This window comes from Arvicola amphibius, chromosome X, assembly GCF_903992535.2.
Source record: "Arvicola amphibius chromosome X, mArvAmp1.2, whole genome shotgun sequence".
Lineage (NCBI taxonomy): Eukaryota > Metazoa > Chordata > Mammalia > Rodentia > Cricetidae > Arvicola > Arvicola amphibius.
In genome coordinates this window covers 93678287-93694023 of record NC_052065.1, presented here as the reverse complement: position 1 = coordinate 93694023, position 15737 = coordinate 93678287, and the positions used below count along the sequence as shown (strand labels likewise).

The window sequence follows — 15737 nt, the reverse complement described above, 5'->3', positions numbered from 1 at the left end:
ATCATTTCATTGCTATGAACAGGTATAACGAAAGCAATTTTACAATGTATTTAATTGGGTGGATGCTTATAATTTCAAAGGGTGAGTCCATGGCCATCATGATGGGGAGTGTGTTAAAGTATAAGTTATAGCTCCCTTCTGATCTGAAATTTGCAGACAGAGATAGATTGGGCCTGGCATGAGTTTGTGACACACCTCCTAATAGTCCCCCTAACTGGGAACCTGCATTCAAACATAGGAGTTTATGGGGCCATTTCCTTTTTTGAGTCAGGGGTTATCTGTAGCCCTGGCTGTACTGGATCTTGCTCTGGTGTAAACCTGATAATCACAGATATACCTGTATCAGCTTGGGATAAAAGGTGTACTGTTCACAGAGGCAGAAGCTATAAAAGCCAGTGGGTTTCAGATGGTAACTGGTGGCTGTTTAGTCTATAGAGTGAGTTCAGAGAGTATCTGTGCTTCCGAAGTTCCAAGTCCCAAGAGGAGTCAAGGTCGATAAAAAGTCCAGAAGGTCCCAGAAGAAGGGGTGGAGCTACCAAAGGACAGGGATCCAAGAAGCCCTCCTGGGTTTCTACACCAAAATGTTAGATTTAAGAATAATAAAGGAACAAAAACCATGAAAGAGACCTAAGTTTGCTCTCAACAGTTGAGACTGTTTATTAGCACAGCAGCAAGGGCCAATGATTTCCCATGGAAATGGAAGTTGTGTGATGGGGAAGGAGGTGGTTAGGGCTCTTATAGGACTGGTCAGGGGAGTTGAGTATCAGTAAGTTGATAGAGCTGCAGAGGGTACATAAGAACTTTTTCTTTGGAAACTTCTCGTTCAGGCAAAGCAGACTGTAGGCAGAGTTTTCCTGTCCTGCAGACAATCTCAAATACACTGAGGCTTATATTAATTATAAATGCTCACATGATAGCTCAGGCTTAGTACTAACTACCTCTTACAAGTTAAATTGACCCATTTCTATTAATCTACATTCTGGAATGTACCTTTTGCCTCTGTTCCATTTTATGTATTCAACTCATTCTGCATCTTGCTGGCAATTCCTCTAACTCTTTCCCTTTTTAGCTCAGCATCCTCTTAGTCTGGTTTTTCACCTAATTTCCTCCTGCCAAGCTACAGGCCACTGAGCTCTTTATTAGACAATCCTAGTAATACATATTCATAGTATACAAAAATGTTTCACAGAATTTCCCCCTTTTTGTCTAACTAAAAGGAAGGTTTTAACTTTTAACAAAGTAAAACTATATATAACAAAAAGAGTTATCAAGAATTACAGTTACATAATTCAGTCCATTTGGCAAAATTAGAGAAAATATTTTCTGTCGTATCTTTGTGAGACTAAAGTTTTATACCGATTTTACCTTTTATCATAGCTTAGGACAACTCTAACTAACTAGTCTTCAACTCCATCAAAGAACCCAGAAGGATGAAAATGTTACTGAATGAGAGGGATATCAGTTTGCCTGGACAGTTACCCTAGGTTCTTCTGTGATGTTGGGGCATCCAGCTATGGCCTACAGGCCTGGTATATCTGACAGACATTTCTGAGAAGCAGGGAATATTGAAGGATTTCCTGACTTGTCTTGGCAAAGATTGGGAGTCACTCACTTTTTTTGCATTTACTGGTCAAGTATGGACAGTAGCTTTGAGCAATTGAGGCAAAGGGATTTTCTTTGCCCACATGGCTAACTTTTGTCATAAAGAAAATAAATTCCATATGGAGTTTCTTCAGTGCCCATCACCTTCTCTGAAGTAGTTTGGTTCTGCCAGCAGGAGGCATGTCTAAATAATCTGCATAAACACCACTGAGAGCATACACACACAGTATAACAAAATTAACTTTAAATTTGTATCAATATACAAAAATCCATACAAATATAAATACTTATATGATACATAGGACTAGGAGTTGCTTTTTTACAAGTAGATTAAATAATCTGTCCTTTTATCTTACCCTTTCTATATTCCCCTTTTTCTTTTCAGAAAGAGATCTTTGAATCTAATCTTTGTTTAGCTTTTTTCATGACCGTTACCAATAATAACTTGTGATCAAGCCCCCTTAAGTGATGACAAACATCTAAAAGCAAAGTTTTAGAATGTGGTTACAGTTCTCTGGACTGTTTCCTGTTGTTTGTGGGTGCTGTTATCTTTAGGGGAACCTTGAAAAATTAGGACAATAATGAAGTATCAGCTAGAGAAGTCGATGAGGCTGGACCATCTCAGCCAGCAGCCTTGAAGCTGTTTTGGATGAAGAATTTTAAGGAGACTCTAACAGAGGTATTATGAAATTCTGGATCACCTGAGCCATAAGTTTTCATTGGTGTTTGGTGCCCTTACTATGAAAATACATAAACTTTTAAAGATAATATATATTTGCATTAATTCTAGTATAGAGTGTGCATTGTATATAAGTCAGCCAAATATGAGTTTGTATTATGTGTTTGAGCAGGTAAAACATGCATTACATATCTTTTAGTTCTTTTAGGTTCATTTCTTTATGTTTGTAGTTAGGATTTCAGAGGATCTTTCTCTTTCAGACCTGATTTTCTTTAATCCATAATTAATCCACAGCCTCTCATTTCCTGTGTAAATAAAACCATAGCCTCTCCTGCAAAGCAATACACATTTTGACTTAAAATTTTGAAGTCAAGGCATTTTCAAAATATATAGATTGGTTTAATCAAGCAGTCCTTACAATAGAGTGAGTATGTTCTAGAAACCAAAAAATTCAAAGATAAAAGAATAACATACAGGATCCAGACTCTCTATGTTTTCTAATCTTTGCTTTTGTTTTTATATTACTCTACTCCCTCTTTTAGGACTTAATTATTTTAAAACTATTTTGCATGCCATTTCTCTTCTCTCTTCCAAGTCTATGCATATTTTCAAACACACTTTGACATATTTGGAGGCTTTTTCAATCTGATTCTGCTTTACTGCATATCTCTATCCTTTTCTGACCACACGAGCCAAACTCCAAACTGTTAAGTGGTGTGGCTACGACCAAAGTCTATGCCTTGGCAGCTGATTCTGCCTCGTTTGGTTCCCTGAGAGCCTAGGTTCATGTCAGAGGTACAGGTGGGAGCAACATTTACTGCCCCAACTCTGGAAAGTGTTGAGTCCATGCTGTCACAAAGTAGCACTGCTTGCTGCTCATAACCCCATTTAAGTGTTCAGTAGCAGGACCTCCCAAAAGACCTATCAATGCTGGTAACACAAACCAGGAAAATGCATCATAAAGTAGGCATGCCTCTGTTTGCCTCTAGCAAACAAGAAAACAGTAGTTACCAAGAATTCAAGTTAGACTCCACTTTTGTGTGCTTGGATTCCTTTTTTAAAAATCTTTTCTTGCTTTATGTGGATGTATATGGCCCTGAATGTTGGGTGCCATTTGTAGGTAATTATTACCTGTCCTGTAGCTACTCTGAAACACACTGAGTCTTATATTATAAATGATCAGCTGGTAGCTCAGGCTTATTACTTACTAGCTGTTATAACTTAAATTTACCCATTTCTATTAATCCACATTCTGCTGTGTCGCTTTTATGTCTGTCCCATTGTGTGTGTCTGATTCATTCTGCCTCTGTCTGGTCACTCCTTTGACTCTGTACTTCTTCATCCCAGCATCCTTTTAGCCTAGTTTTCCCATCTAACCTCCTCCTGCCCAGCTATAGGTTAGTGAGCTCTTTTTAGCCAATGAGAGTATACATATTCATAGTGTATAAAAAGATTGTTCCACAGCAGCAGGACATCTTGGGAACTGTCTCAACAAACAGTTGTCCTTGAGACATGAATTTGGCTGACTGATAGCACTTGTACAATGACATTAAGGCAGTCTCAGCAGGTTTTTGGTTTTCACCTGCCAGGGAATTCTATCAAAAACTATTACCACGTCAAAGCTCATATAAATGTAAGTCATGGATGGGGCAGGTTTTAACCCAGGTAAACATAATAACTAGGTACCTTAACTCCCATGGTTCTGTCCTTTTTAAAGAATGGTACAGGTGTAAAGGGGTTCTGGAATCTTGCTCCATTGTTAAGGAAAACTGATGATGTAGACAGCACCACTAGGAGGAGTAGGAAGTATGAAGATCCATCTAATAATTGTTTTAACATCAATCATAGAGATACAGAATTTGCCTGCTGGGTTTCAGTCTTGCTTTGCTCTAGTATTTATTCACTATGGCCCATTTCCTCCTCTATTTTGGAATAGTAATGTATTTTTTTGTGTCATTAAATGTTAGAAGTATGTAATTTGTTTTTTTTTATTTTGATTTTACAGGGGTTACAGTTAAGAGATTACCCTGAGTCTCACAAGAAACTTTAATCTCTGGAATTGTAAACAGTCTCGAGACTGAGACTATGGGGACATTTGAAGTTGGACTGAGTGCTTTTTGCATTAAGATATGACTACAGACTTATGAGGACCAGGATGGAGTAGTTTGAGAATGGCCCCCATAGGCTCAAGTATTTGAATGTTTGATTCCTAGTTGGTGAACTATTTAGGAAGGATTAGGAATTGTGGCCTTGTTCCAGAAAGCTTGTTACTGGGGAGTGGGTTTTGATATTTCAAAAGCCAGTTCTAGGCCCAGTCTAACTTTCTCTCTTCCTCCTGCATGCAGATCAGAAAGAAAGCTCTCAGCTACTGCTTCATCGCCATACCTGTCTTCCAGTCACCTTACTCCTCATCTTGATTTTCATGGACTAAGCCTCTTAAACTGTGAGCAAACCCCTAATTAAATGTTACTTTTTATATTTTCTTTGGTCATTGTGTCTTTTCACAGCAATAGAAAAATAACTAAGACAATGGGCTCTGTAACATGAGGGCCTGCTTGTTGGTGTTTCTGTCCTGTCCTGTTCCCACAGCAGGTAAGTCCCAAAGAAAATCACACAGAGACTCTACATTAGAGAGAATCTGATTGGCCCATTAGCTCAGGCCTCTTATTAGCTCTTGTAGCTTATATTAACCCATTATTCTTATCTATGTTAGCCACATGGCTCAATACCTTTTTCAGCAGGGCAGATCACATCTTGCTTCTTCTGTGATCTGGGCAGGACTGTATGGAATGGGCTTCCTCCTTCCTAGAATTCTTCTGTTCTCATTGCCTCACTTCTACTTCCTGTCTGGTTTTCTCACCTGTATTTCCTGCCTGGCTATCAACCAATCAGCATTTATTTAAAACATGTTTGACAGACTAGAGGCAATTCTCCCGCACCAGGGCTCAAAGCTACATATGATTATTAATTGCTTTTCTCTGTTAGCAGCCTGCATAGCACATTGAAAATTGTAAGAACTAGTCCTTATGGATGAGACTTGAGGGCTGTTTCCAGATCAGTTCCTTCAAGTCCTGTGCCTGAAATGTGTGGTGTCTTTCACAGTAACGTCATACCTTCAAGTCCTCATAGGCAAATGAGGGCAATTGCAATAGCTTCTATCCCGTGGGGTGTTGATTAGATTTCCCAAACTAGATTTCAGGATTTTTTAACATTCTTCCTGATTGTTTCCTTTACCTATAGACCACTGTGGTATTGTAGTAGGAGCTGAGGGCAGGCCTGCTTTTCATCCTGCCTGGCTCTCACATGGCTAGCTTAAAACCTGAAATAACAACACACAGACTGTATTCATTTAAACACTGCGTGGCCCATTAGTTTCAGCTAATTCTCACATCTTGACTAACCCATATCTAATAATCTGTGTAACACCACGAGTGGTGTCTTACCGGGAAAGATTCAGCATGTCTGACCTGGTGGCTGGCTCCATGGCGTCTTTCTCACTGAGGAGAGGCATGGCCTCTGTCTAGGGTCAGAGAATCATGGCGACTGTCTCAGAGAGGAGAGGCATGGCGTTTTACTAACTTCCCTTCTTCCCAGCATTCTGTTCTGTCTACTCCACCCACCTAAGGGCTGGCCTATCAAATGGGCCAAGGCAGTTTCTTTATTAACTGATGATATCAACACAAACAGAAACCCTCCCACATCATGGTATAATGTTTAATTTTATTTGGATTGTTTCATTTCTGTCATTTCCCTTAAGAGAGATTTATACTTTTACTGCTTTAGGATCTGAAAAGATAGAAAACATTGTTTTTACTTTTAAATAGTTTTTACTTGCACAGTGACTTACATTGGTGTCTATATCACAGAGTATCCCATGGACTACTGAGAAGATATGTATCCTGTAGCTATTGAATGTAATAGTCTATAGATTCTTGCTCCAGGTTGCTTTCTCGTTTCTGTGAAAAACACCATAACTGAAAGCAACTTGGGAGGAAAGGTTTTATTTAACTTTTTCTCTTATATGTCCATGATCCTGGGAAGTCAGGTTAGGAATTCAAGACAGGAATCTGGAAGCAAAAACCATGAAGTAATTATGCTTACTGACTCCCCCCCTGGTTTCTTCAGTTGAACACCATACTTTTTTTCTCAAGTATACTTTTAGACTATCTGTTCAGCATTTTAAATACTTCTGCATTTTTTTGATATGACATTGAGAGATATTTTCATTTGCTGTGCTTTATCATAATTTCGTGTCGTGACTTCTGTATCAAGTTGGATGGGTATGTGACACCTTCCAGTTTATCTTTTCATAGTGTATAGCCATCTGCGGAGGGCTCATTATCAAGTCCCAAAAAGAAAGAAGAAAAGAAACCACTGTGATAGCTAAACTATATATAGAAGTACACACAGAAAGTATTAAAGTCAACTACTGTGCCCCAACAACTATGCAGCAGATACTCACAGTAGTAATGTACAGTAGATTATTAAGTTAAAACTCAGTTTGGGCAAAAATAGGACTAATCATACCCAATGTGTGTGAAAAAGACCACATATAGTTGGGAGGTGTTTAGAGGTGGGAAATGATCTAGGAGGACATATGGGCAGTGCTGGGGTCAGATATTAATAGAATACATTTTATGCATTGTGAAATTTCCAAATAATTAATAAAATGTTCTGTTTTAAAAGTAGAAATAATAATAAGTGAATGAAGAGGACAGGAGAAGGAAATAGAGCACTGATATCTGTGTTGGGATTTTTGTCTTAGCGCATTCACTTCTCACCCAACAGTAGACCATCTGTGAGAGGGAGGAGGCTGCTGCAACCTAAGGCCTTTGTGGACCAGAAACTCAGGATTCTCAGTTTCACCAGCACTGAACCAGAAGGTAAATGGCTTCAGATGTAGGATTGGTCCCCAGTCTCACGCCTGGAATCATCAGTGTCCTCACAAGGTGGCAGAGATTGCTCATTCACGTGCAAGTGGTGTTACCTCAGAATTTTAAACATCAGTTCAGGGAGAACTTTTTGAATGTTTTTTAATGTTGACTTTGTTAGGAAAAGTCAAATTTAAATAGCATTGCTCCAAAACCCTTATAATGTAATCTGGAGTCCTTATTCAATCATATCAGGCACATCCACAATTGAATTTTTTTTTTACTTTTCTTGCAGGTTTTATTTTTATTGAGGTACAATTAATTGACAAAGGTGTTAAGTTTTCACAGTAAATACAATTTTTGGAAGAGACCAAGTTGTAAGTGTTGTCAGAAAAATGCTTCCTGGAATATTTACAAATATTCCAAGGAGCACAAACAGCAAATTTTTAAATACATTTCACTAACATTAAACAGCAAATTCTTGAATACATTTCACTAACATTTGTAACAGTGTGTGAAATCAGCTACTTTGTTACATGAACCTGCCCAGTCCCTTCCTTTCTAGACTAAATTTTTCCACACATATAACAAAGTTCTTCACCAAAAGGAATCACTTGCCCTCTCTTGCACTTTGAGCTACAACAGAAGACCACCTTTTTAAGACCCTTAGACATGTGCATGAGATTGAAATACTAGAAGCCTCCAGAAAATGTAACACTCTTTAAATCTTAGTCATCAAGTTATTTTATCAAAAGACAATGCCACAAAGTGTACAAGATGCTGTAGCAAAGTACCATATTAGGTAGGTGATAAGCAACAGTTACTCTGTTTTCTGATGGTTTTAATGTTTTTACTTCAATTTTTTCCTTATTTGTGTATTCATATGATATGTTGTTTTATAATCTATCCAATTTATCATGCTGTTTTCTTTTTATCAGTGCTATGTAGGCATTTTAGAGGATTTGTTGTTGTTCCAGCAGTAGAAGAAATATTTAGCTTTCTGATTCTTTTATGTGTTACCGGATTCTTAATTCCCCTCATTTTGTTTTTTCATCATTAATAAATTTTCTTGAATGTTTCTCCTATCCACATCAATTTATTATTTCTCAGAGCCTGAGTGCAGTTTTAAACCCTCCATATTTTTTCTATTTGATATTGCATTTGATATACATTTTTGTAACACATACTCATCATTCATATTAATGGAACTCATTGTGATATGTCCATACCAACCTCTAGGTTACATGAATTATATCTGTTTTGTGACCCCAACCCCTGCCACCTCTCCTAGACCTTAGAAGTCATTATTCCATGATCATACTGACTATTTAATTTTTACTTTCCACACATGAGAAAACATACAGCTTTGAGTTGAACAGTTTTGAAGTCTTTGTCCCAAACTGTACTGAATTATTTTGATTTTATATTTTCTTTTTCTCCTTTAGGATTAATTCATGACTAATGTTTCTGAATACTCTTAACATCAACTTTAAGTTCTTAACCATCTTCCTTCATGTGTATCTTGTAGAGTTTTGGTGTCTTCATCTGCCACGAATACAGTGATGGGGGTGAGACAAATCAAGGGCTAGAATGTCATTCTTTTTCTCTTTAATCACAATTAATTTGATGTTTTATTATTTACTATTGTACCACTTATGTAGATTTATCTTTTTCTTCATCATAGCATATATACTACTGAGGGAAAATACTGGAATTCATGTAGATAAGGGACCAAAATTGTTTTCTGCTTACTTACTACCCATTTGATGATATTTTATAAGACACAGAGTATATGTACATGCGGGAGAGAGTAGTAACACATAAATAAACACATACGGTTATAAACTCACAAGTCTATTTCTAATCTGTGTCTATAGTAGAAGTAGCTGGTGGTGGCTATCTGATTGATTTCTTCTTTAAATCATTTGTTCTTTACTAGCACGGGTTGCAAAGAAGACCCTCTGTGTTTCCCCAGAAATTCTAAATGTTTCTCCTACTGATGCAGGTTCACAAAAATGGATGCAAAAAACCCCAAAACTCTGTTGGATCTTGCTATACAGTGTTTGCTGAGACATGAGTCTGCAGCAATCCAAGCTCTGGAGGATATTCCAAGAGATCTTTTTGTTCCATTGTTCATTGCTGCCTTCAAGGGTAGGCATAAGAATATATTGAGTGAGATGGTGAAAGTTTGGCCCTTTTACTGCCTCCATCTTGGGACATTAACTGTACGGGAGCCTCAACATGAACTCCTGAAAGCCATGATTGAGAATCTTCCAGTATGTCCTGCAAAGAACACTGATTCTTGGTAAGACTGTATAATAGAGACATGGTAACACATAGGAGGTAATACTACAATATGATACTCTCTTAGAAGTAGTAACTAGTGAATGCTGCAGGCTTATTTGTGAGACTCGGCTAAAACTTGGTAACACATTAAAGATTGATGTCTTCAATATTCCTTAGGAAATCTGTTATTGAGGATTCTATTGATGGGTTTATGTAACAGGTGTTATTTAAGAAAAGGACAGGAGCATAAATACTGGAGGGGATTTAAAGTGTACAAAGGATGGGGGAAAGGAGGTTGAATTTTCTCAGCAAAGACTTTTTGGTAGTTAGTACAAGGAGTACCAACTATGGATAAAAGGATTTGTTCCTATATGTCATCATTGTTCCTACTGTGTTTCATTATCATTTGCTATTTCTCAGATATTCTATCTCCTCTTACCCCTACAGGAAACCTAAACTGAGGATCCTAGATTTAAGGCGAGACATTCACTGTAGAATCACATGCCCTGACGTCAGCATCGAATCACCTTTCTGTTTTCATTCTTGTACTTATTCTGACCACTCTGTCATGAAAATAGAAGGACAGCTTCGTTTTATAGATTTAGAGTCCACAAGCCAGTTACCCAGGCCTGTTGAATTATTAGTGGATCTTTCCCTAGGTGGTTCCTTAATGGAAAAGAAATTTTCGGCTTTGCTTGTGAGGAAAATTGTGGAGAGTTTAGGGGCTTTGCACATATGCTGTCGAGATTTACAAGTTGTTAAATTGGGTGACTGCAAACGCACCCTGAGATTTCTTGATCTCAACTGTGTTAATCGGCTGTTAGTTGATAAGGTTTCGCTGACTGACATCACCAACATCCTGTCTCGGATGAGCCACCTAAAGAGCCTTAGTCTGCTGAAAGTCCCTTTTAGATCTCTGAGTGGGAAAGTCTTTAAAAATTTCCTTAGTCATTTGCAACGTATGGAAAACATTAAGGAACTCAAATTGTCTTCATTCTGTCTCAAAAATCATCTGGACAGAGTGCTCAGGTAAGAGTTTTGGGCAGTTTTTTGGGTTCCTGGATAACTCTGGGGACAAAGTAGAAAATATTCATGGGTATTCCTAAAATCCTCAAAACCTTTTATGCTTTCCACTTTTTCACTTTGGGGAATTTGAAACTGGAGGAGGAATTACAAAAATTAAGCAGCCAGCAATTTAAAGATAAGTGCAGAAATATGAAGGTGAAAAACCACTAGCACTCTAGATATGAGAAGAAAAAGGAATTGAGATGGTGGAAGAATTTTTTTCTATAGTACTGATGCACATAATCATAGATGCCAATGGTTTACAATGTAAGATCACCTTACTAACTTGTAGTCACCAATGTATAGACCATGAAAGTAGAGGATGGTATTTAGGGACTGACCAAAGTTAATTTTCAGTTGACTACTCTTTCTGATTCCTTTCCACTAAAAACGTGAACTGAAATCTACAATGGATAATATTTTAAGAATCAAGTGTGTTAGTTTTTCTCTTAATATTTCTTAAAATATCAATTACAATACACTTTACACATTGTTAAGATTAAAAAAATTGTATCTCAGTGTTGAAAACAAAACTTCCAGCCAGGTGTGGTGGCACATGATTTTAATATCAGCACTCGGGAAGCAAAGACGGGCACATTCTCTGAGTTCAGTGCCAGTACAATCTCTATAGTGAGGTCCAGGACAGCCAGGACTACATAGTAAGTTACTGCCTAAAAAAATTTCTCAGAGTCACAAAACTATAAAGCAAAGTACAGATTAACGTATTAATAATCACTTATAAGACATGTGAAAAGTAGTTTTTTCTGGATATAAAGGTACAGTTTTTCTTATTCAATCCTCATTCTTCAGAAGTTTTATTGTTGTTTTCTCCCTACAGAGTTCTGCCACCTAGTCTGGAGTTTTTGTATCTGTCATTCTGTGATATATCGTACAGAGACTTCAGATTTCTAGCCCAGTGCCCTCAGATTTACCACCTAAAGATGCTGAATCTTAGTAACAACGCAATGTATTGGGATAACTTTGAGCCCTTTCAAACTCTTCTGTTAAATCTCTCTGGTACTCTTAAGCATCTAGAGATAAATCATTGCCTTATAAATGATTCTGCAATCTCTGTTCTTATCCCTTCCCTAATTCGCTGTACTCAACTCAGTATCCTGTCCTTTGCTTCTAACCCCATCACAATGCCTATGCTTGTGAATATCATGCATAGTTTAACACCCTTGATGAAGCTAAAATATGTGATTTATCCTATCCCTATGCATTGCTATGAACGACGGCATTTTCAGAGCAGATTAGACCGACGGAGGCTTGCTATTGTACAACTACAACTGAAGGCAATGCTACAGGTTGCAGGGAGGCGTGACATGAAGTGGACCACTTACTCAGAGTAAATTTCACAGTCTTAACACTATTTCAATCTGATATGTACTATTTAAGTATTAAATGTTATTTCCTGAAAGCAATATATAAGGTTCTTATGTTGAGGGAAATTACTATTGGGAAAATAGATATGTAAACTAATTCCTATACAGAATAATTTAGAAAAAATGGAGGACTTCGAGAATTCCTGTGTATCTCTTGCCTACTATCATATATTTCATTTTACTGATCACATTGTGTCCATGTAATACAGGATGATCAAGTCCTAGTTTGCTATATTTCTGCTCATACTGTTGGTTCAATTGTTGGTACACCACACAAATCAGAACAATGATAGCCTTTCCTGCCTATATTTGAGGATATGGTGGTGGGTTTTTTCTTTGAGACAATGTTTTTATCCCCTAAGTTACTATACGCTTGCGTTGGTTGCTTTGGGGGAAACCATCAAGATTTAGTAGTGGACAAGGAAAGCAGGCAAGCAGAGGCTCTGATGTTTCAATATAACCTCAAGAACATAAATATAATTGGACAATTCTTTGATGCAGACCAACTGTAAAGTTTCCACTACTTCCCATGAAGTCTTCTGTTGGGTAGCTTTTGTCACATGAATTTTTAGATGGGGATTTAGGATCCTTGCCATAATATTCCCCCTACTTTAATTCTCCTATTCTACTCCCAGTTCGATCAATCCTGTACATTTCCTTAGCTGGATAAATCATTCCCTATATACATTTTGCTTCTCTTTTCCATTAGCTGTGTCCCATTTGGTATGACACATACTAGCCATGTTTGAGTACTAAGTCTAACTGACTTTATACTCCAAAATATAACACAAATATAAATTCAATTTGCATATCCTAGAATTACTTAGAAATGGAGTATGTAAAGTCAGTAATTAAGAATTTACACAGGGCTAAGGAAATGCCTCAGTCACCCAGTTGCTTACCACACAATCACTCCTGTGCTCAGTTCCCAACCTAGCATTTGTGTAAAAAGCTGAGCATTACAGAGCACACTTGTATCTCCAGTGTTGAAAATGTGGAGGAAGGAAGATCATTTGGGGCTACGTGGCCAGACATTCTAGCAATTTAGTGGATTCTATGTTCAGTGAGAGATCTGCCCTCAGAAAATATGTGTAGAGGAAAAAACAGATATTGACTTTTGGCATGCATGTGTGAGCATGAGCACATACGTGTGCGCACAGGCACATAGTCAAGTGCATGAACCTTCTCCCACACATGAACACGGACACATAAAAATACCTTACTCATATTATTAATTTCTTTAAATGCATACTGCATCACAAAGTCATAATAAAAATACAAAATTAGCATTTGTTGAGATGTCAAAACAACTACATTTCAGTCACTGCGTAATAAAAAACAGATTGTAAGTAATAATTTACACATAATGTTGTCCTATTGAAATAAATTAGTAAATGCAATGGCTTGTTTATTTTTTTTTCTTTTTTAAGTAAGGTCATGCACGGTTTCAGTCTGACCACAGAAAAAAGTAATTGAATTTTGTTTTTAGTAGTGATACTGGTAAATTTATCAAGCTATATATATTTTTTGGTTTTTCAAGAGAGGGTTTCTCTGTGTAGCATTGAAGCCTGTCCTGGAATTCACTCTGTAGGCCAGGCAGAGCTCAAACTCACAGAGATCCACCTGCCTCCACTTCCCAAGTTCTGGGATTAAAGGCGTGCAACACCACTGCCTGATTTCAAACTATATTTTACAGGCAAAATATAATAAGAAAATGGCAAGGCAGTTAATATTTGTTTTTATTAATTTTCTTTTGGTGGTAACATATTTCTAAATTAATAAGAAAAAGAATGTTGAAATATGCTGTAATTCATGTGTCATAATTCTTTTGTGCTACAACATTTCAAATTTGTACTTATTTTTCATAATGCTTGCATCATTATATAATGCACAAAATTTCAAAACCAACCAAAATACCAGACTAATGAGCAATTTACTTTTGTTGTTTACAAGTTAAAAAATGCCGATTTTTTTACAGTTTTTATTAAATAAAATATTAAAATTAAGTTTACCTGTTGCTTTGAACTTTCTTTTTTTTTTTTTTTTTTTTGGTTTTTTGAGACAGAGTTTCTCTGTGGCTTTGGAGCCTGTCCTGGAGCTAGCTCTTGTAGCCCAGGCTGGCCTCGAACTCACAGAGATCCGTCTGCCTCTGCCTCCCGAGTGCTGGGATTAAAGGCATGCGCCACCACTGCCCAGCCTGAACTTTCTTTTTTGTGTTTTCCATGTAGCTGTTACTATATGTTCTCTGAATAAACTGAGATCTTGTGCTCTCAGAAATACGCATCTGACTAATGTGTTAACAGTATCAGAATACTGGGGAAGATGAAACTGGACCAATATTGGCATAGTTTCTCTCTCTGTCTTTCCTTGGGAGCCATGTTTCTGTCAGAGACACTGCACCCTGAGGTGAAAACTAGACCCTACAATGAACAGAGAACTTGGAGTTTATTCCTGTCGTACTGATGATGTGAATGGTATTCCTGGAGACTCCCGTGCAATCTGGTGCTCTGGATACTTTGTTTTCTATAGATGTGAAAGGTAACCTAAGTGAGTGTGCTCTATTGCTTCTACAGGGCTGTGATAGAAACTTCAAAAGCAACTGAGGGAGGAAAAGGTATATTTGACTTACATGTCCCAATCTCAGGCCATCATTGGGGGAAGTCAGAGTAGGCATTTGAACAGAAGCAGGGGCAGGGAAGATGGAGGAAAGCTGCTCAGTGTCTTTCTGCGGCTTGTTGAACAACATGTCTTATACAACCCAGGACCAGTTGCCCAGGAGGCACTTCCCACAGTGGGCTGGACTCTATTTCATCAGCCATTCATTAATCAAGAAAAATGCCCCACAGACTTGCTTACAGGTCAATCTGGTGGAGGCAGTTCTTCATCTATGGTCCACTTTCTCTCCATGACTCTAGTTTCTCTAAGTTGACAAACTAGCCACTACAGTGGACCTCTGCCTTCTTGACACACATACATAGCTTATAAACTATAACCTTTCCTTGTTTATTCCCAGTACCTTTCGTTACTATCACAACATAAAAAATATGACCTTCAAAATACCAAATGCTTTAATTTTTTCAGTATATTAACAGTTCAAGTTCTCTTTAAAATTTCAAAGTTTCTTAACTGATCTCTTATAAGATTAAAAATAATTTAATAAAAATTCCATAATGAAACCTAATATTTGGGAGATGATTTAAATATATGTGTTTATATATTCAAAGCATTTTAACATTTTGTCACATTTGATATACAAAACACGTATGCATGTGTGCAGGTTGGAGACAAATTGTAGGAGTTTGTTCTGTCTTTCTGCCAGGTGGGTCCAAGGGATTGAACTCACCCTGTCAGGTGTGGCAACAGATGCTTTTACCTGCTGTTCTTTCTCTCTGGCTCCTTTAAAAGGTGTTCAAGAAGTTCAAAGTACCACCTTTTGTAAGATAGTATAGATTTATCTAGTTCCAAATTATGTGTGATAGATTAACATACTTAGTTTTCATTTTAATTTGTTATAAATCATGTTTTGTAAACCTACAGCAAAGGTTTTTCTCCGCTCCGCCTTAATTTCCAGAATTACCATTTGAAAGTGCTGAAACTTAAATATTCCACCAGGAGGCCTTAAGTGAACATTTCCATATGTACACTTAAGTTAGAGCCAGCTGAGATAAAGGCTTTGAATAATGGATTTTTTAAGAGCCATAAAAATTAAAAAAGGGACTGAAGAGGTGGGTCAGTGGTTAAGAGCACTGGCTGCTCTCCCAGAGGACCTGGGTTTGATTCCAGCACCCACACCGTGGGCACAACAATGACCTGTACCGTCAGTTCCAGAGGATCTGACACTGTCTTCAG

At 37.5% G+C, this 15737-nt stretch overlaps 1 protein-coding gene across 1 annotated transcript; it reads left to right on the top strand.

The window, feature by feature from the left end:
* The first annotated feature begins 9167 nt into the window (after positions 1-9167).
* Positions 9168-11855, top strand: LOC119804554 (melanoma antigen preferentially expressed in tumors-like). Its single transcript, XM_038315941.1, has 3 exons — positions 9168-9457; positions 9886-10467; positions 11342-11855. The coding sequence occupies exons 1-3, from the start codon at positions 9168-9170 to the stop codon at positions 11853-11855; spliced, it is 1386 nt and encodes a 461-aa protein (XP_038171869.1).
* Positions 11856-15737: the final 3882 nt, after the last annotated feature.

Bases quoted from the DNA above. Each gene is read 5' to 3' on its own strand.
- LOC119804554 (XM_038315941.1), top strand. From the start codon at position 9,168: ATGGATGCAAAAAACCCCAAAACTCTGTTGGATCTTGCTATACAGTGT. The intron at 9,458-9,885 runs GTAAGACTGTAT...TTACCCCTACAG, and splicing joins GCAAAGAACACTGATTCTTG to GAAACCTAAACTGAGGATCC. The intron at 10,468-11,341 runs GTAAGAGTTTTG...TTCTCCCTACAG, and splicing joins CATCTGGACAGAGTGCTCAG to AGTTCTGCCACCTAGTCTGG.